The sequence below is a fragment of the Nilaparvata lugens genome, chromosome 2 (genome assembly GCF_014356525.2).
Source record: "Nilaparvata lugens isolate BPH chromosome 2, ASM1435652v1, whole genome shotgun sequence".
NCBI classification, from domain to species: Eukaryota; Metazoa; Arthropoda; class Insecta; order Hemiptera; family Delphacidae; genus Nilaparvata; species Nilaparvata lugens.
The window spans coordinates 21761802-21784820 of NC_052505.1; the positions used below are offsets into that span (position 1 = coordinate 21761802).

Below are 23019 nucleotides of genomic sequence, written 5' to 3' on the forward strand. Positions count from 1 at the left end.
TTCAAGACGTGAGATAGATAATAAAATTATATTACATATTTTGTGCCATTATCCCCATTTTTATATACTTTTAACTTTTTTGCGTTTCAGCTTGCAGTTCTTCCATGCTCTCATATAGGTAGTAGTTATTTCTCCACCCCATAGAATTTTCCTCAAATAGATTCTAATAAAGATTGTTTCAATTTCCTATGCTCTCTATGATTGGCCTGAATTGAATTTTGTTGGAATACAATGATTTCATTCTCTCTACTTATTAGTAATATTTTTGTATAATTGCTGATAAGATTAGATGATGATGATAATTTGTCATTTATATGAATCACTATCATTGTGTATAAACTCTTGTTTTTCAAATAAGCTATTTTTGTTGTAGCACTGCTCGCACCTATTTGGAATTTCTAATAGTGAAATATTAATAGACACCAAGAAACACAATCAGAAAGAACCGTACGTAATTCCTGAATAGCATTTTTTTAACAAACTGTCGTCTGGTGCTAATTTATATTAAGAGGCTTTAACAACTTGAAAGTATTCAATTATTATTATTTAATATTATTAATTATTATGTATTTTGATAAGATAATAATTATGTCATCAAATGGCATACCAAGTGTTTTAACATGCTATAATAAGGTGCGTACAGATTTACGCGCCGCGAACATGAGCAATTCACTTTTAATCAGCTGATGCCAAGCTTTTTATATCTGTATCTTATCGTTTCTGTAAAAATCCAGATATAATCAGCTGATTAAAAGTGAATTGCTCATGTTCGCGGCGCGTATATCTGTACGCACTTTTATATTTCATATTGTTGTACTGTATCATATTTATTCATATTTTTATGGCATAAATATTATCCAACAGACAAATAAAGTGATTATTTGTTTCTATTGTGTTGTACAATTTCTTCTTTATACCTTTTCAGTGTAATATTTTGGATTCTATTGTAAATACGACATAAATATCTCTAATAAATGAAATAATTTTTAAGGTACTGCAAAATGGTGATGTACTCCGCTTCTGATGAGGTACTTCATCGAGGGGCAAATCCCCGTTAACGGGGGCCAAAAAATGCATTCCACTTTGCAATAAACGATACCTACAATAGTAGATTCTATTATTGACAGTGGCTATTGAGAACTCCATTTTGAAGAGGAGGAACTGACGGACCATCTAAGCCAGCTGGTGACAGGACTATAACGCTGGAGACACACGAAGTCAGCTATCTCTTCATAGTGAATGATTTAATAGAATCAACAGTTGCCAACAGTTTGCAATTGAAATAATAATATTTTCTCGAATTTCGAGCTTATTTTGAATTTTAGGTGAAAATGTTACTAAACATTAATTGTAGAGATTTTTATGCTCAATCTTTTCCATTTGGAATTTTTTGTTTAAATTGTATCCGAAGCCTGATAACTGGAAATCTAAAATCAAACTTTACCTAGATGGGGCGGAGCTCCTGAAATTTTTACAGATATGGGACTTGTGGCAGTTGATAGAGCTTAACAATGACTATTCAAGGTATGAATTTGATCAAAATCGTTGAAGCAATTTTCGAGAAAATCGCGAAAACCCCTGTTTCTGGCAACATTTTAGCCGCCATCTTGGATTGCATTTGATCGAAATTATTGTTCGTGTCGGATACTTATAGGGGAAGGACCTTAAGATCCAAATTTCAAGTCATTCCGTTAATTGGGAGATGAGATATCGTGTACATAGACGTACATACACACACACAGACCAATACCCAAAAACCACTTTTTTGGACTCAGGGGACCTTAATTTTTTTCGGAAAGCAATACTTTCCTTACCTATGGTAATAGGGCAAGGAAAGTAAAAATCAGACTATAGAATTATTTATCATAAATCAGCTGACAAGTGAGTACACAGATGTGTGGAGAAGCCAGTCTATTACTGTATTTGTATTTAAGGTCTATAGTTTCAATCAAAGACCTTAAAGAGGTATGCATCTTTAAGCTGGGTTCACACTAAAGTTATTAACATAATGTTAATTCTATATTATCTTATTCTATCATCTTCATCATGTGTACGATAAGTTATTTTCAATCTAATATAATCTATAAGGATTGAGTTATTAACATTTTGTTAATAACTTTGGTCTAATCGCAGCTTTAAGGTCTTTGGTTTCAATATTTTGTTTTGCAGTCATTGCGTGCCCATTAGTATCAATATTCTCACCTTCTAAAAACCTAATTTAATAGGTGATCAAAAATAAACAAAGGAACTAAATAATGCTGGAGAAATTATAACATTTTTGATTGTACAAAATTAATTTTCATCAGATAGAAAGATTATCACGGAACTGGATGAATTATATCTTTCTCTTATTTTCTCTTCAATTCAAAACATATACTTTCTCCACTACATTTAACCAACGTTTATTTTTCAAATTGTAGACTACTGTATTGTAAATATTTATAATTTTCTTTTTAGTATCAATTTTTTTTTCATTAGAACTCTTTCCCCACACACAGACTTGTCTATGTGGGGAAAATTCACAAGTATTTATATTATTTATACATGTGTACTGTATTTGTAATGATTTCTGTGAATAAACTCAATTTGAATTTGAATATATCATATGGAATACAAATTCAAACGTGAACTGAGTTTGTTAGCATTTAAAACAAGTAACATCAGGTACTTGTGGATGAGAATACTGCGTGAGGTCTACTGTTCAAAGAACTACTAGTTCCTATAGAATGATAAATCATATTTTTTGTCAAAAAAACTATTATTGAAAATAATAAATTTTCATAATTGAGATTAAATATTTGATTATATTTCTACAATGTTGAAAAACGATCAGGTAACGTTCCCGAGCTAGAAAAGTATACTTATCAAATGATAGACAAGGATAGCAACACCAATGTTAATCAAATACTGTCATTATAACGTGGACCACACTGTTTAAGCCTAGAACATTATAAGAGAAAGGTTGTAAACTACGTAATCATAAAGAATATAACCATCATGAAAAAGAATAAAGACAATTTTAATCTTACAAAACAATCTTTTTAAATATCATACTTGAATGGAAATAAGGATTCAATAATCTTACTCACTGGTCACAGTCCAGAGCTTTCTCTGTAGCTCAGTTGGAAACTAGGACTTAAATTTATAATACTGAAATATTTTTTATTCTCACAAATTATTACTTTTCTCTTAATGTCCACGAAGAATCCCATATTTTGTATTTAAACACGGCCTTGATACAATGAGGTATTATGAGAGTATCAATATTAAAGAAGAATGAGAAGATGAATATTTCAGACTTCTGTTTGCGTAATTCAATCTTCAAAAAGAGGAATCATGTCTTCACTGTAACAGAAAATACAATAATAAATTAATGTTGTATTTTGATTTTGTATTAACATTTTTCAAATAAGTGCAATATTTCTCAAGTATTTAATTTATTGTGATACATTCTGTGATTCATTTAGAGTATAAAATCAACCTTCAAAATTTCAAATCATCATTCCTGGACCAAAAATCAAGTGACGAAGCAGTGTGTGATTACATAACCTTATCTTTTGGACAACATTAACATTTTATCAAAATTTTTGGAGAGAAATAGTACAGGCTCAGCCTAGTTTTTTCTCCAATGTCATAATTGTATTATGATTATAGTATTTTATACAATAAATGAATGAATGTGATTACAGTATCAAAATAGGCTAGATAAAAATCAAATAATATTTGAGTTCAATGGTATATTATATATATTTCCTATTTTAGTGATAATAATGTGAAATATTTATTCTATGTTTAGTTTTGAAGCAACTAATTTCAAAAATCTACTTTGTGAAAATAATTATCTAAATTATTCAATTTCTTATCTAAATTTGGGAGAGGAATAGCACAAGGTTACCTTATTTTTTCTCTCCCTATCATTATGATTATGTACTTATTGTATGAATCAATCAATCAATAATACCAATGTCTTCCAAATCAATTTAGGAAGAGGAATGCTTTCAAAAGCAATGCCAGTTTTTACTATAGATTCATTAGAAAAAACTGTATACTCTATAATATAATAAAGAAAAGAATTGGCTTATACACGTAGGGGATAGGAAATTCACGAATGCCGCATTGTCACATCTGAACTACTGGACTGATTAATTTGACTTAATTATACATATAAATTCTTAATAACCCAAGGATGGTTATAGGACTATTCTCTAAGATTTCAAAACGTCATTTTTTCAGTTTGAAAATGAAAATGAACTTTATTCAGCCTTTGAGTAATACAACAGTTAAATAACATCATCATTTCAGAATTATACTAGCAGCAATTTTTCATAGACGCTGCCAGTTTACATTTATCCTATATTATTACCAAACATAATATTTATCAATTATCAAAACAATATTATTGAGGTTAAGTGGAATCAGGTAGAAAGCAATAATAGAACAGATGTTTTTTTTTTTAATTTCGATCATATGATTTTCACCATATGAAATAAATTGTATGTCCCATAAGTAAAATTTGAACATCAATTATGAAAAATCTAGAAGGAAAATTTTATTGAAATTTGGGATTCCAGGTGCACGAGATTGATATTTTTAGAAACGATGTACAAAATTTGGAGATCTAAATCATTCCCGTTTTTTCGGTATGCAATCCACAAGTTGATAATTATGTTTTAATGCGAACAGACACAACCCTACTCTCTCTTATTATAAATATAGAAGAAGATATACATTTCATAATATAGCGGTAAGAGTTGCTAAATTACAATTATTATTATCTGCGGCCATTGCGGTACAATGATAAGAAAATACAGAGAACGAAACTTAGAGTCAAAATTTAGAGTTGAAAATTGAATGTCGAAAAAACAAAACTCAAAAATTCAGAAGCATAGAAACAGTTCAAAATACAATTCAGAAAACTTAAAAAGCACCAATATATTCATGAAGAGATTACAATGAGGTTAAGTCTACAATCTGACATGTTAAGACAACACTTGTATTAAACTGTCTAAATCATGTTGTTAAAACAAACAAGGTTTTATAATTTTCGTGAAATTTGAAAGGGAGGTTTTCCTCCTGCCATCATTAGGTATAATGTTTTATAGTTTGTCAAGTTTTCAATTAGACCGGATTATGTACTAGTGTTGTAATAAAAATGTGTACGGTACATGAAGAAAATGTGAATAGTGATCATACTGATAATAATGGGGCATATCCCCATAAGTATGTGTTGTGTTGCTCTTGGTCACTCTGTATTAGACCTGTTTCTCCTGGTACACCCTGTACATAGACCCAAAATTGTCCTGGAGTGTTCATGTCGAGAATCTGTGTACAAGGTTGTCAAGATCAACATTTGTTCTTAGAAGACTTATAGATCAGCTATCAACCCAACATCTAAGAATGGTGTATTTGGCTCTAGTTCAGAGTCATCTAGCTTATGGCCTGCATTTGTGGGGTCACACAGCCCATCTACTGCTGTACCAGAAGAGAGCAATTAAAACTTTTTTCAATAGAATCAGCAAGAGACTTGTAGACCTCTGTTTATCGACTCAATGTATTAACAGTATTTAACTTGTATATACTGTGATCTGTCTGTACACAGAGTGTTCTGAAAAAAGGAGCCCATAAGCCAGGGAGTGATTACTCACATCAAAAGAAGAAAAAAGTCCAATTAACATCGGTCCGAAAATTCTTAGTTACCAAGTTATACGGGATGAAAGATTTCGTCTGAATTTCAGTTCCCCTGCTGAAACGAAGCCCTACGGGTATTTGCTAGATGTTAATTAAGATGTACAATTTAGTGTATTTTATGTAAAATGAACTGAAAAATTGAATAAAATCGTTTTCAGACCTGTAGCTACAGTAATTTTCAAGATATGTGACGAAATACGCAAAAATTGGTCCCAAAAAGACAAGTTCATTTAAGGTTTGAAGCAGATTTACTATGTTGAATGTACAATAAACACAACATTTTTTTACAGAACTTGTAGAAAATTAATTTCGAAGAGCAATATGTGAAACAAGTCTATAATAGACAAATGCAACATTTAAAAAAATAATCCTTAAGTACATACAAAATGCATGAAAAGAGATCTTAACAGATTTTGTCTATTTTTCATGCGTTTTGTATGTAACTAAGGATTATTTTTTAAAGGTTGCATTTGACTATTATAGACTTATTCTACATCTTTCTCTTCGAAATCAAATTTTCTACAAGTTCTGTAGAATAATATCTGGTGTTTATTGTACATTTAACATAGTAAATCTGATTCAAACCTTAAAGGAAAATGTTATTCGGGATCAAGCTTCGCGTATTTCGTCATATCTTAAAAATTACAGTAGCTACAGGTCTGGAAACGGTTTAATTCAATTTTCCAGTTCATTTTACATGAAGTACGCTAAATTGTACATCTTAATTAACAGCCAACAAATACCCGTAGGGCTTCGTTTCAGCAGGGGAATTGAAATTCAGACGAAATCTTTCATCCTGTATAACTTGGTAACTAAGCATTTTCGGACCTATGTTAATTAGAACTTTTTTCTTCTTTTGATGTGAGGAATCACGCCCTGACTTATGGGCACCTTTTTTCAGAAAACTCTGTATAAAAAAGAACATTTTTTTCAGCGGTCTCAGATACATAGTTCCAATAAACGATCCAGTCAGATGTTGCATCTGCTAAGTTGTAGAACAGACAAATCATACAGAACATACTTTGTAGGTGGTGTTAATTTTCTATCTTCTATCTTTTACCACTGCCATTATAACGTGGACCTCACTAAATAGAACAACTTACCATCATAAATATCAAACTTTTTGTGCACTTGACTAACGGACACGTCGAGAATGGTCGCCAGTCGACCGAAGACGCACTGAGTCAAGTCCTTCATGTCATTGTAGTCATGGAGCAGCTGCATTTGCTGTTCATTCAAATCAGTGAATGAGATTAGCTTGTTGTCAACGTCTTCTTCAACTGATTTCAAGTGCATCCACAGCTCACTAACATTCTGAAAATTACATAAATAAAAATAAAATTGTGATTGAACGAACAGACTTTTTAAATTTATTTATTTAGGCTATGGCTTCCAAGAGGAAAAGAGTCCAAGTTTCAACACCCAACCCTCTAGGAAGAAGACCCCTTGGGAGACCCAGACAGAGATGGTGGCAACAGGTTAAGACTGACATGGAGAGACTTGGAGCGACAGAAAGAGATGCTGAGGAGCGAACTACGTGGAGACAGTTTGTTGGTGCGGCCAAATGTCAACTTAGATATAGCTGGCCCTGGGAGTAAGAAAGTAAGTATGGCTTCCAAGACAAATTAGTATTCATTTCCATCTTCACTTCTTCAGGATCATAATATGGGAATGATCCCTTGTTTCAAGGTATAAAAATTTGGTGTGGTGCACTCACACAACTTTCCTTGCCGTTATGAAAATTTATCAACTGACGCTAGTGTTCCCGCGCATCTCAAGTCTACTTTTCTAAGATCTGAGCCAGCTGGTGACAGGACAATAGCGCTGCGGACACACGAAGTCTGCTATCTTTTCATAGTGAATGATTTAATAGACAATAGCCAACAGTTTGCAATTGAAATAATAATATTTTCTCGAATTTCGAGCTTATTTTGAATTTTAGGTGAAAATGTTACTAAACATTAATTGTAGAGATTTTCATGCTCAATCTTCTCCATTTGGAATTTTTTGTTTAAATTGTATCCGAAGCCTGATAACTGGAAATCTAAAATCAAACTTTACCTAGATGGGGCGGAGCTCCTGAATTTTTTACAGATATGAGACTTGTGGCAGTTAATAGAGCTTATCAATGACTATTTTCGGTATGAATTTAATCAAAATCATTGGAGCCGTTTTCAAGAAAATCGCGAAAAACCCTGTTTTTGACAACATTTTCTCAATTTTAGCCGCCATCTTGAATTGCATTTGATCGAAATTGTTCGTGTCGGATCCTTATATTGTAAGGACCTCAAGTTTCAAATTTCAAGTCATTCCGTTAATTGGGAGATGAGATATCGTGTACACAGACGCACATACACTCATACACACACACACACACACACACACACACATACACATACAGACCAATAGCCAAAAACCACTTTTTTGGACTCAGGGGACCTTGAAACGCATAGAAATTCAGAAATTGGGGTACCTTAATTTTTTTCGGAAAGCAATACTTTCCTTACCTATGGTAATAGGGCAAGGAAAGTAACAATTTATTCAAATACATATATCCAGTCCATTCAGATAGGCTATTGAATTTGGAGTTGCCATCAAGAAATCTTCTTCTGTCTCTCCTCTAAAGGCCGTGATTGGGCACTCTTTCACTATGTGGCCAATCGTTTTCCTTTGCAAATAAATATTCGTTACAGTAATGCTTCCTATTTTAACAACCACACTATAGACATCTAAGGAGGTAGAGATAAGAGAAGCATTTTCTATATAAGTTACTACTCCGTATGCTTGATGATAGGCCTATATGGTGCTAAGTAGGTCATATCCAGGTACCGTATCTTGCCTCTATTTTTCAATTGCTCCTAACCGTCACAGTGAGTTTCCTCAAGTGCAACCACATTAATATTGTCTCTTTTTAAAATCTTAGATAAATACTGACTCTTAACTAATGCTTTCAATATTCAAGAGGAAAATTTGGACTGACGGTCCAATATTTCTTGTCGGCAAGCAATCAAACTAGACAAATCTTGTCTTTTTAAAAATGATTTTATTTGAGAAACCACATGTTACAATGTTATAACTCGTGCAATAGAGAGTACCGTTCGCTATAGTCTGTATGAAATAAGTTGAGACCTGGCCCTCCATCCGAAGAAATTACAGTGTTGCCAAATCGTGTAAAAATGAAACTTTCTCTTTGGAAAAGTTCAAATTAATCATGAGATAAAGTAATTCACAGTATGATAATAAATTCAAAACTGGAGGAAAATTGGTGATTTTGTTTAATTTGACGAAATGTAAGTTTTCAGAACAGTACTCAATCAAGTTTATGTTATAAAACATTTTTAAAAAGGTACCTGAAACTCCTTTGAACCGATATCTTTTAGTGACTCACACCTGTTGCAGGCTGTTAGAATATCAGTATTGAGCTCAAATTTGTCTGGAATGAAACGAAAAATGGAAATCAATGAGTAGAATTATATAATGTTGATTGGAAGAGATCAATAATATTTATGGAACACATGTGAGAGGCCAAGAATGAAAGTAATCTCATTTTCTCCTCTGGCATGTAAACCAATTGACAGAAATATATAGTAAGGTCCACGTTATAATGGCAGTGTATAGGTGCGTACAGACTTACGCTATGCTCCGCAATCGACCGTCACTCGAGCAGATCGATTGATGATCGCAGGTGGAGCAAGAGTGGAACGCGAGAAGAGCGTGTAACAGAGCTCGAGCTTGGCAAATTGCTAGGTCAAACTAACCAATAGTTGTGCATACGTGGTTAACATTATTGTTGGATCAGTTACGATCTCTGTGTTAGCATATGAAATTATCAGAATTGATCATTAATTATTGAATCATTAAAATTAAATAATGTAAAATTATAAAAACATTTTTTAAATAATGTACGTACCAGCATATTAGAATTCAAAAGAAAGGAACCCAACACCCAACCACGCCCTTCACCACTGTTGCCAGATCGTCTTTCAACAATGAAGAATTAATAAAATATTTCATCTTAATTATGGAATTATTGAAAAATATAATTTATTGCTTGATAAAATATCATTGATTATTTTAAAAGAGAATGAACAGTTAATATTACATCAATAAGCCTGTATCAGCTACCGGCTATAGAAGGCATTAACAAGACTGAGGATCGGAAACATTGTTCTCCTATCTTTCTCCACTGCCATAATAACGTGGACGTCACTACAGTCTGTTCACCCGGAACCAATCACTGGCCACCTTCAATAGACCTGTGGATCGCCACTGCAGCATCTCCATTCCTGGCAACTGGGGTTGTGTCATCTGCGAATAGGACACTTCCATCTATAGTGAGGTCCACGTTATAATGGCAGTGGAGAAACATAGGAGAAAAACGTTGCCGATCCTCAGTCTTGTCAAAGCCTTCTATAGACGGTAGCTGATACAGGTTTATTGATGCAATATAAATTGTTCATTCTCGTTTAAAATAACCAATTACATTTTACTAAGCAAGAAATTATATTTTTCAATATTTTCATAATCAATTTACACATAATTTAAGATAAAATATTTTATCAATTAATTATTAATTCTACATTGTTAAAAGACGATCTGGCACTAGAGCAAAGCGAAATAGAGATAGTGCTATCCGCTTTGTTGAATGAAAGATAAAGATAGCAATACCATTGCTAATCAAACACTGCCATTATAACGTGGAACTCACTATAGCCTGATGTAGTTGATGAATTATTTTAGTTATTTTTAGTTATTTTATGTTAAGTCCATAAGGTGGGCATAAAAACCCCCAGGGACACGTCACGAGAACAAAAAAGAAGCAAGTAGGCCAGTCGACCTACTAGTCCAAAAGAAAAACAAATAAAGCAAGCAGAGGAAAGAAATTAATTAAAATAGGCGCTTACCAAGCTGCTGTCCAACATGAAAAACTCACGGAGTGAGTACAAAGGATTATTCAGCAATAAGTCTCTCAGGACCCTCCGAAATTTGCCGGCAGGCAGATTCCTAGCCATCACCGGCAGCTTGTTGAAGAGCCTGACAGATAGATGACCATAGCTCGATCGTGTCCTGCTCAGTCTTTGGTAGGGCTCATCCAGCCTCTGTCTCCCTCTAGTCTCATGTGAGTGAAAATTCTGCCTTGTTACAAGCTCCCCCACATTTGCATGTGTTCTGCAGAGGGTCTGAAGTACATAGAGGGAGAAGACTGTGAGGATTCTCTCTCTCACAAAGAGGGGACGACAATGGGCAAGACGCTCAGCACCACAAAGGATCCTCAGGGCCCTCTTCTGAATGAGTAACACTCGTGAAACATCTGTGGCTCCACCCCAAAGCGTGAGGCCATACAGGACAATGCTCTGGAAAAAACAGAAATAGCAGACCTTAAGATAAGAAGCAGGAATACAAGATTTCAATTTCCTGAGCAGGAAAACCACTCTGCTCAGCCTGCAACAGACAGCCTCAATGTGGTCAGCCCAAGAGAGCTTTCTATCCAGAACGAACCCAAGCAGCTTCACCGGGAAAAAATCATACTCATCCCCATTTCTGAGGCTGAATATGATTGACTGCGTTTTATCATCGTTGAGATGAAAGAGGTTTGCAGAAAACCAGTCCGTAGCAAACAACCTGGTCTCCAACATCTCGGCCCTCAGTACATCAACTCCATGACCATGATCGTAAAAAGTGGTGTCGTCTGCATAGCAAACAACACTTCTGCCATCCATGCAAGCTACATCGTTTACTGAAATCAAAAATAGAAGTGGCCCCAGGACAGAGCCCTGAGGCACACCACAGTTGACACAGTTTCTTATATCAGACAACACACCATTAGCCAGTACAGCCTGCCTGCGGCCCCCCAGGTAGGATTGAATCAATCTAAGAGGGGATCCACTGACCCCATAGTGCTTGAGTTTTCTCAGAAGGATTGAATGATCAAGCGTGTCAAAAGCCTTGCTGAGGTCACATAATGTGAGCCCAGCAAGCTCACGCCTCTCAAAGCACTCATAAATTTTACGCAGAAGGAAATCGACAGCATCAGCAGTCGATCTTCCTTTTCTAAAACCAAACTGGGTGGCCGCAAACAAGCTGCACTGCTCACAATATTCAAGGAGCTGCTCCGCAATCACAATCTCAAAAATTTTCGAGATTATAGGCAGAATAGAAATGGGCCTATAGTTGGATGGGTCAGTTTTATCTCCCTTCTTGAAGACTGGTACCGTCTTTGCAACCTTCAGCTCATCAGGAAAAACGGCCTGTAAGAGACACTGATTAATACAAGCAGTTAAAGGCTCAATAATAGACAGTATGATGTCCTTAATAAATAAGCTAGACATATAATAAATGTCTTTACTTGAAGATTTGCTCAAGCTAGTCACAATCCGTAGAACATCCTCACACGTCACAGGGCGCCAGGTCAGGAGCTGAGAGTCCGGAGGGCGAACTGAGGCAGCCAGCAGGTCCACCGCCACTGAGGAGGAAGCTTGGATCCCCCCACGGATCCTATGAATCGAGTCAGTCCAGGTGTCATGCAGGTCATCCGCAGAAACAGGAATAGTAGACGGCACTGAAGAACCCGTACTTGCTCTGATAATACTCCAGGCAGCCTTGCACTTATTGGGAGACCGGTCAATAAGTGCAGAGTTGAACTGCAATCTGGCCATCCTAACTGCCTGCTGGTAAGACTTTTTCAGGCCAGAGTAGATTCTCCTCGAAGATGGAAGTCTATCAGCTCGAAATTTCTCATAAGCCACAAGCATCAGGTCACGCATATCAAGCAGTCCATCTGTGACCCAGGCCACTCCATGCCTCTTACTTTGTCCCTGGAGGATCCTCTTTAGAGGGAAACAGCCATTGAATATGCACAGGAACTCTTTGAAGAATGATGAAAAATTCAGCTCAGCACAGGGGTGAACCAACAGCAGGTCCCAGTTGATGTTATCCAGGAGCTGGAGGAAACGTTGCTGTCCACACTGTGTAATGGGCCTCACCCAAACATGCCGCTGATGCCTCACAGGCTCAGACACCAGACCGGACACCTCAACTGTGCATTCGAGTGCCAGGTGGTCACTGAGGAAAAGGTTTAAGGGAGAGCACCTAATGCAGTCATCAATCCTCAGGGTTGAAGCCACATTGTCCAGGCAAGCATCGAGTCTAGTGGGCTGCCAGTTGGCCAGATACATGTCCAAGGATCGAAGGAGATTGATAAAATCTTTAGCCCTGTTATCAGCCTTCAGTAGATCCACATTGAAGTCACCTCCGATCACAACCTCAAAGCTTGGGTTTACCCTGGTAAGGTCAGCAATAAGTTTCTCAAGGGCGAGGAGGAAGTTCTCAAAATTCCCAGCTGGGGAGCGGTATACCAGAACAATATACAGTCTAGCAAGCTCATAAGAAACACAGGCAAATTCGTGAGCCTTATCCATGCAATGTGTGGTAACATCAACACATGCAAATAGGGCATGCAAATCAACATCAATGAAAATGGCCACACCACCGCACTGGTACTCACTTCGACTATAGAAAGCAGCTAACTTATAGTTAGAGATGTTCAAAAGTTTAAGCTCCTCAGGGCACATCCAGTGTTCAGACAAACACAGTATTTTGTACCTCCTGCTCGTGCTGACAATCAATTCCAACTCATTCACCTTATTTCGAAGGCATTGGACATTATAAAAAAGCAAATCGAAAGAAACATCAATGGTAGAATCAACAGCCTTACTCCCATCATTCATGAGTGTCACTTGACCCGGGCAGCCCGGCTTGGTTGGCCTAAAAAAGCACTTGATTGATCCCTAGGCTTCTTGGATGGAATGAATTTTTTCACCAAAATTCCATCGGTCCAGAAGTCTGAAGCCATGACACGCTCAAGCAGCCTATCAGTAACCACTATCTTGAAGGATGAATAGGTATTGAATTTAGAGTTCAGTTTGTAGCAGTCAAAATCAGATTTATCCATACCAGATTCAGTCAGATATTTCACAAGCTCCCCTACCTCCACCTCAGGGTGCAGCCTAGAGACGAAAACTGATTTTCTCCTATCCACTGTCTTGAGGGGTAGAATACCAGGTTTGGAGGGGGAAATTTTTCTGGAGCCAATAATAGTAGTCTTAGGCTTTTTTAATAAAGCAGCGCAATATGAGTCCGTCCCGGTAGAGATCGCACTAGGCCTGTCATTTTTCTTCAATCCCTGTACATTAGCTGAGTCGCAAGATAAAAAGACATTTGGAATTGATTTAGATAAGGTGTTTTTTCTAGAATTACTATTTTTTCCTTTAGTTACAAGTTTCCATTTTGTATGTTCATCGTCATCATTATCATTAGTCAAATCACACAACTCCATTCTACTTGAGAAAATGTTAACATGGGAGTTTGAAATAACTTCGTCATCACTTTTTTCATTCGCATCTTGAACATGTAAGACTTGGGAATGTTCATGTAACTGTTTGCACATAACCTCACTTGATTCAATTCGTTCAACACGCTTATTCAATTGCAAGTAATCCTTATTCATTTTACTCATCTCGTCAAGAATTTCACTTAAAATAAAATGATCGTCACTGTTTGAGTTCAAACGGCTGGATTCATCCTTTTTAGACACAAACTTTGCATGCTTAGATATGATATCTCTTACCTTGCCCTTGCACGCCTCACAATACCACACTGTTTTGTCACCTAGATCACATATTTTTCGATATTCTATTGTTACAATGTTGATACACTTGATATGATACCAGTTCGCACACAAACCTTCACAATTTAATGCACTTTCATTTTCTTTAACTATCTTACAACAGACTCCGCAGTTTGACTCAGCACTCACATCCGCCATTTTTTTAACATCAAAGTTAATCAAATACTCATCAAATAATCAAATACTTGATGAAGATGAGGGCCCCAGGATAGAGGGCTCCCTGACGCACACCACAGCATACACCGCAAGCATCCGAAGCCACCACCTGTCTATAATGAGCAAGAAACCCCATCAGCAACTTGAGGGCCACCCCTTGATCTCCATATCTTTTAAGTTTCTCTAAAGGTGCGTACAGATATACGCGCCGCGAACATGAGCAATTCACTTTCAATCAGCTGATTATATCTGTATTTTTACAGAAACGGTAAGATACAGATAAAAAACCTTGGCATCAGCTGATTAAAAGTGAATTGCTCATGTTCGCGGCGCGTATATCTATTCACTTTTAATCAGCTGATTATATCTGTATTTTTACAGAAACGGTAAGATACAGATAAAAAACCTTGGCATCAGCTGATTAAAAGTGAATTGCTCATGTTCGCGGCGCGTATATCTATTCACTTTTAATCAGCTGATTATATCTGTATTTTTACAGAAACGGTAAGTTACAGATAAAAAACCTTGGCATCAGCTGATTAAAAGTGAATTGCTCATGTTCGCGGCGCGTAAATCTGTACGCACCTTAACACTGTAGGCCTACAGTGAGAAACTCAATCAAAGGCCTTGGTCAGATCGCTCAGAGCTACTGCCACTGAGGCCCGTTTGCACAAAAGCCGGTTAAATTTTAACCGTGATTAATTTCACGAGAACCAATCAAAGAAGCCGTCTTTTCTAAGGACCTTCACTGTTTGGTTCGCGTGGAATTAATCACGATTAAAATTTAACCGGCTTTGGTGCAACTGCGCCTCAGATTCACTTACTCATTTGTTCAACCATAGAGTGTTCATCCTCTATTGTCACAAGCACGGACTCCACCAAGTAACAAACAGCATCTGTGGTAGAATGCCCCCCTCGGAATCCAAACTGATGAATTGAGAAGAGGCAGTTTTCCTCAAGAAAGAAACTGAGTTGAGTGTAAAAACTGCGTTAATTACTTTTTTTTAAATTGAAAATTTTATTGTTTCAATTGTTTGGTCAGACAATAAGACAACATTTTATAATGTAGAGAAAACATAACCTCAATTTGTTTAAATTTAATTTTTCTTCTGTCTGTGACCAGTGTATGTACCGGATAGACATTGTCAATTAATAAAAACACAAAATTTCCTTTTTTCAAAGAAAATAACCTATTTTCTGAACTACTGTATATGAATGAATCAAAACTCGAGGGAAAAACAGTTTTGGGTTGCGCCTGTTGATCCTATACCAAAGTATTAAAAAAATAGTTGTGTATCATTGAATCAATAGAAGAAACACAGGAATTATTGATATATGCCTAAAGTTTCCCTATTTGTCTGAGTTACAATTCATTAGTTAAGTTACATTTAAATATTAAATAAATAGGTAGGCCCCACCCTTGTGTACTCACCCATTTTTACAGTTTGTTTTTTCTACATTGAAGTGACCGATAAGTTATTCCAAAACTTATTATTTAAAAGTACCTACACTATTTTAAAATATTATAATGGTATGAAAATATTTTTGACCATACTAGAGCATATTCTTGTCAGCTGTGACAGCAGAAGCAGACGACAGTATTACCTACTGTTTGCAACACCAATCAATCACCTGAGTCTCAGCGGTAAATTCAAAAGTTTGCATACTGTAATAATCAGCGACTTATATTATATCACAGTTGATATAATATAAGTCGCTGGTAATAATTAACTATAGTGAGGTCCACGTTATTTTGGCAGTGGAGGAAGATAGAAAAACAATGTTGCCGATCCTCTGTCTTGACAATTCCTTCTATAGACGGTAGCTGAAAAAGGTTTATTGATATAATATTACTCTTCATTCTCGTTTAAAATAATCAATTATTTTTCATCAAGCTAGAAATTATATTTTTCATTAATTTTCATAATGAATTTTCATAATCAAGATTAAATATTTTGTTGATTATTAATTCTACATTGTTAAAAGACGATCTGGTAACAGAGCAAAGCGAGAAAGAGATAGCGCTATCCACTTGTATGATGGACAAGGATAGTCCTACATAGATTACAAGTATTGCTAACCAAACACTGCCAATATAACGTGGACCTCACTACAGTTACTGGTATCTGAAATCACAGGAATAATATCAAAGGCAATAATATTGAATTTAAAGTTTATATTTCCCAAATAATGAACCAATTCTTCAAAGTTTTTATTCAGGCTTCATACTATTAGTGTGAAAAAAATTCAATAGGTTTTTATTGGTCTAGTTCTGTGTTTCAAATGAGAATAAATCATCCATCTCACTTGTATCATGATTAGGGATGTCAATCCCGGGACTGATTTCCAATTCCGGTATTTCGGGATTATCCAATATCAATCCCGGGATTGGCAAAAATCAGTTTCATGCATTTTTAACCAATTGTTCCTCCTCAATTACATGTTCAGTAACAGTGTGTGTAGATAACTCATTATAGAGGGAGAGGATATTATTTAAATGAAACATCATTAGAAAAATATTAAAATTAAACATTCTATTCCTATAAATGTTTTCAAGATTAGGAGTAACTTTTTTCAAAAGCTGTAACACTACTAAATGAAATTTTGTAGAGCCAACTGTATTATTCACTTCAACTAGCTATTATACTTATTATAGAGAAAGAGAAGATAGTATATGATGAATCATTAGACAGATAAGAGAGTTAATAGATGGTGCTTGTTTATTTCTGATTTCTGAAGTCTTTTCAAATTTCTGAGTGCATTTCAAGGAAATTACATCAGCACTATTGCAAATATTGCGCCGTCTAGACCAGTGAATATAGATTGTAATAGAGAATAGAACTATTAATATAGAATAGAATTTTTAATATAAAATGGAATTTTTAATATAGAATAGGATTCTTAAGTATAGAATTAAATTTCTTTTCTTACTGGACTAGACTTGTAATTGTGGTGCTGTGTAAACAGAAACAAACGTAGAGGCTTGAAACCGATGTTGAACCGATCAACAACTATTCTGAGAATGATGCGAACCCATTATGTGATTTCTATTTATCCAGTACAGAGTACAGTATATTAATTATATGCAATTGTAGGCTCAACACTAAGGCTCAACTCACACTTACGCGACTCAGGTCGAGAAGAGACTCGACTCTAGTATAGAGCATGTGTTTCCAAATGGTGACACTCAGACCAGTCAATTCTAGTCTCCGCGACCTCACCATTCTAAACACATGCCCTCGACTAGAGTCGAGTCTCTTCTCGACCTGAGTCGCATATGATTTGAGCCTCAGAACAATAAATTAGTCATGCAACGCTCATATTCATCACTGTAGATGAATTCTAAATTGAATTGTTTTTGGAAAAAAAATATTCACAATTCCAGGTTTTCTAATCCCGAAAATCCCGGGATTGACACTGAGAAATCCCGGGATTATTAGGTATCAAAAATGGACCGGGATCCGGATTGACATCCCTAATCATGATAGCCTATGAGATCGTCATCACATTCAAGAACTGTAATCTGTAAGGGTATAACACTATTCTGTAAAATGTATAATGGTATAAACTATAAAGAGAAAAAATAAAATGGAAAAAATAAAATAAGTTAAGGACGAAAATAATGAAAATTTTGTTAAAAAATAAAAAAAACGGTAAAGTTATTCACCAAACCTGCGACTTCACGCCGCGCCTCTTTTGTACAAGAAGTAATGTAAGAAAACAGTCTTTCCGTCATATAAAAAAGATCCAGAAAATTTAATTTCAAAATAAAATGAATTCGTAAGTGATGGAGGAACTTATAACAAAAATAGGAGTATTATTGGCAAACCAAATAACAAAGAAATGGATCCGGATATAATATAGTTTGGAAAAGTCCATAAGAAGAAAAGAAAGAGAGAATCAATAAAACATATCAAGAACAAATTTCAAAAATCTGGTGTGGCGCACTCACACAACTTTCCTTGCCGTTATGAGCCGTATTCAAGAAAATCGCGAAAAATCCTGTTTTTGACAACATTTTTGCCATTTTAGCCGCCATCTTGAATTGCATTTGGTCAAAATTGTTCGTGTCGGATCCTTATAGTGTAAGGACCTTATGTTTCAAATTTCAAGTCGTTCCGTTAATTGGGAGATGAGATATCGTGTACACAGACGCACATACACTCATACACACATACACACATAATACAGACCAATACCCAAAAACCACTTTTTTGGACTCAGGGGGCCTTAAAACGTATGGAAATTTAGAAATTGGAGTACCTTAATTTTTTTCGGAAAGCAATACTTCCCTTACCTATGGTAATAGGGCAAGGAAAGTAATGAAACGTATAGAAAATATTAAATTCGGGTACCTTAAATTTTTTTGGAAAGCAATACTTTCCTTACCTATGGTAATAGGGCAAGGAAAGTAAAAATGCAAATAAAAATTAATTTTTGATCAGTATACTATGTGGAAAAAAGTCCAGTAACCTACTGTATACTTTTTGTGAGTAGTAATGTATAGCTCACTTGTAAACTTGTCATTCTTTATATTTTATTCTTTGTGTTGTTTGTATATTTTATTTTAAGCATAATGCTTGTGCTGAGGGATGAGTCGCTTAACATAATAATTTTATCTTGGACTACAGTACAATAAACCAGAACACATTCAAACAAACCGGAATATCATTCAACAAAACAAAGAACTAACTACAACAAAATAAACTAAGAAATCCTTCAACAATACTAAAATAAACTGAATCAATTGTGTTCCATTTTAACACTATTTGTTATGAATATTGTAAATATTTGTACCAATTTTTTACAAAACAAAACAAGAAGGATAATTTTCAATCAACAAAGAACTAAATTTACAATCTATTTTGGTATAAACAGAATCATACCTATTTATATCTAATCTAATCTTATAAAAGAAAATAAATAAAATAATTTTCTTCATTATTATATTAAAATTGTTCTTTCAGAGTCACTGAAAATTGAATGAATCTGGTATATAAAAACAAGATAATGATAATGGACACAGTGATAAAAACCAACAGAATGCAAAGAATAAAGAGCAACAAAGAAAAGACTCTCATGCACTTAATCCTCAATTTTAACGTAATAGAACATTTAGGGTAAAAAAGAGAGAGACATAAGTAAACATAAAGGCCTATCAATCTTCAATTTTGCCTCATTTCAAAGAAACAACGGACACCATTTTTGAATATAGAAAAGCTTGGTGCAGAGACTATTGATAGAGGAAGTTGATTGAATAAACGGGGCCCCCTGGAAAAAGCATGATTTGCAGCTGCAAAAAGTCCTGAGACGAGGCTCCTCAAGGGGTTCTCTAATTTGTCTTCGTGTACCATACATGTGTACCGCAGATAAAGGAAAAGTATGTGGTCTCAAATAAATAAATTTCAATAATTCAAATTCAAACAGATGTGGTTTAGTAAATACCAGAAATTCTCTGTATTGATATTCAGAAGGGTGCCGTATCTTATTGGTTTTTTAAGACAGATTTTAAATGCAAATAGCAAACGAGTTAGATGTGTAATCCTGATGCTGATATTCTGTTGTATCTCTTTGAGAAAATAGTTTTGATGCAAATAAATGAATGAATGACTCATTTGTATGTAGTTATGCAGTCTGCAGAAGGAAGTAGACGCGCGTCTGCTCTGTTGTTGTCTGCTTTCTGTGCGCATGCGCTGTTCGATGAGCGAACCTTCGCCTCTCCGCTCTTCCATGTGGTGTTCGTCAACTTGGCCTCCAATCTGCTGCTATTTAGCCCCGCCCCCGATCATTCGGTCTTCGGAGAGTACAGCAAACTCGAGTTGGAACTCGTTTGAAACTATAGTACAAACTCTAAAGCCTGGTTTTCACTAGTAGAGTTAGTGGTCGAGTTACTGGCATACCAACTCTACCGAGCTAACTCAACTCTTCTTACTTGGTCGAGTAGGTAAAGTGTGTTGTCTAGTGAACAGAACTAACCTTAAAATGTCAATACGGAACATTCATTATTGCCGTTTAGCCACACCAGTTTTACAAAAAGCATTGAAATATGCTTAAACTGATAGTTTTTAAACATTATTGATATGTTCTTAAACTTGATAGCCTATGACACGACTCTTCTCTACTAATCCGAGACTGTTTTGATTAGCATAGTTGTGGTAGAGTAGAGTTAGAAGAGAAGCGGTGGTGGGGGAAGGCAAGTGGTAGAGTACTATCCCACTCTCCTCTACTAAAAACTAGTACTCTACCATCAACGTTTACATTGGGAGAGTTTTCAAGATAGTAGTCGTCTTATCAAGAAGGCTTTATTCATGTGTTCAACAATACAAAATCCATCTCACGTTCTATAGTGAGGTCCACGTTATAATGGCAGTGAAGAAAGATAGGAGAACAACGTTGCCGAACCTGTATTGTCAATGCCTTCTATAGACCTTAGCTGATACAGGTTTATTAATGTAATATTAACTGTTCATTCTCGTTTAGAATAATCAATTATTTTCTATTAAGCATTAAATTTTATTTTAGAATAATTTCTTAATGAATTTTCATAATTAAGATGAAATATTTTGTTAATTATTAATTCTACATTGTTAAAAGATGGTCTGGCAACAGAGCAAAGAAAGAAAGGGATCAGCTTTGTTGAATGATAGACAAGGATAGCAATACCATTGCTAATCAAACACTGCCATTATAACGTGGACCTCACTAAGAATAGAATACAATGGTGAATCATCATATCAATCTACAAACTGAAGAGTTTTACAATAATTTCGAGCAGAGATGTGATGAAATATGCAAAAGTTGAGTTATTACTGTAATGTTTTCACATGAAACGGTGAAGTTTGGACCTTCAGTTGTCCATTCTCAAAAAGGGTATCGAGGATTTTTACACTTGACTGCAGAGGAAAACAGTGTTGCCAATTCTCCGCCTTGCCACTGCCTTACATACCGGTATATCCGCACTGATACTTCCATAGCTGATACCGGTATATCTAAAGTGATATCAACTATTAATTCTTGTTTATAATAATCACTAATATTTTATTCGTCAAGAAAATATATTTTTTTAAATAATAAATTTGTATGATTGAGATCAAATATTTTTTTAATTATTTGTATTTCTATATTGTTTGACTGAAGCGGAGCTGAGGTCTTAGTTTCGACACGATCAGCTTTTGTCTGTTTGTTTGTTTGTACCGCAGTTACAGTCGCAGTTATTGTCCGATTTGGATGAAATTTGGTATACAAGTTCTTTGAAACAAGGCGCAGAAACGTATGTGTAATGATTTTTGATAATACCTCCGGTTTTAATATAAATTGTGCCGCTCTAAAATGTGCTGTATTGAATGAATGGTATCGTTGGAATGCTATCGATAGAGGACAAGAGTTGTCAGCGGTGAACCTTGAAACGTCTGAGCCGCTCCGAATCATACTGTATTTATTAATTGAAGAAAACTTCTCACTTGATTGCACCATTTCTTCTTCCTTTTTCAATACAATATCTCCCTGTTTCATAGATGAATAGTTTCTAGACCTACCGAACCGGCCGGAGACATCACAGCTTAGTTAGTTAGCTCTTGTTTTCGTTTTAGTATGAGGTCGGAAACCGACTTGTGAGCATAAACATTCTGCATAGGCATAACAAGCCGCCATAACATTGAATCAATTTTTCATGAATTATTAGCAAGCTTCTGTCATTTTCACCAACAAACCCATCTTATTTAGAATCATTTTCCATCTCATTATCATCTGTGAAAAGATTCATCGTCTAAATTGCCTACTGTATATTCCATTTTTCTGTCAGTTGACCGATTTCTTATAATTAATTGTTGAAAAATTTGTAATATTGTAAAAATGGGGATGATATGAAGGTACCTCCTTGAGAGACATTTATAAGTCCGGTGTCCCTGGAAACAATGTCTTTAGCACTTTCAATGGAGAAAATAATAGAAAATAGAAAAATAATAACATGGATAAATCTTCACAATATACTGTACTTTCTTCATGGCCCTTCTCATTAGTTTGAAAGTTGTAGGCTATTCATGAGTGAGGTCTATTGTTCGCAGAACTACTGGTTAATAGATCTCATAAAAAAGACAAATCTCCCAGATTTGGTTGATTTTCGAGCTATGGATAGAGGTTTATCTACAAGTGTCATGATGTAATATGAGACGTTTTGCTACAATATAGGACGAGTTATTCTCTGAAACATAAAATCTTTCCTAAACTCTCAGATCAGAAAAATCACTCATCTTCAAATGCTTTATAACTCAAGAATAGGAATGAATTTCGCCAATTTGATGGCATATTATTGTCCTTCTCATCAAGCACTATCATTTCTGAGAGTTTGAGCGATTTATATTTTTGACCATTTTTGCAAAAATCCATGGATTTTATAAAAAATACAAATCTCCCAGATTTGGTTGATATTAGGGCTATGGATAGAAGTTGACCTAACAAGTGTCATGCTATAATATGAGACTTAGGGATTT

General features: G+C 35.2%; 2 protein-coding genes across 2 annotated transcripts; both read right to left on the minus strand.

Annotated features, from left to right (window-relative positions):
• Positions 1–2998: 2998 nt before the first annotated feature.
• On the minus strand, positions 2999–16171 carry LOC111058791. The gene is made up of 4 exons (XM_039420783.1): positions 15963–16171; positions 9039–9121; positions 6792–7002; positions 2999–3345 (listed from the first exon to the last, which is right to left on the minus strand). Exons 1-4 carry the CDS (start codon positions 15964–15966, stop codon positions 3335–3337), a joined length of 309 nt encoding a protein of 102 aa, XP_039276717.1. The 5' UTR covers positions 15967–16171; the 3' UTR covers positions 2999–3334.
• LOC120349816 lies at positions 10593–13443 on the minus strand. Its single transcript, XM_039420782.1, has 2 exons — positions 12035–13443; positions 10593–11042 (listed from the first exon to the last, which is right to left on the minus strand). The coding sequence occupies exons 1-2, from the start codon at positions 13413–13415 to the stop codon at positions 10942–10944; spliced, it is 1482 nt and encodes a 493-aa protein (XP_039276716.1). The 5' UTR covers positions 13416–13443; the 3' UTR covers positions 10593–10941.
• Positions 16172–23019: the final 6848 nt, after the last annotated feature.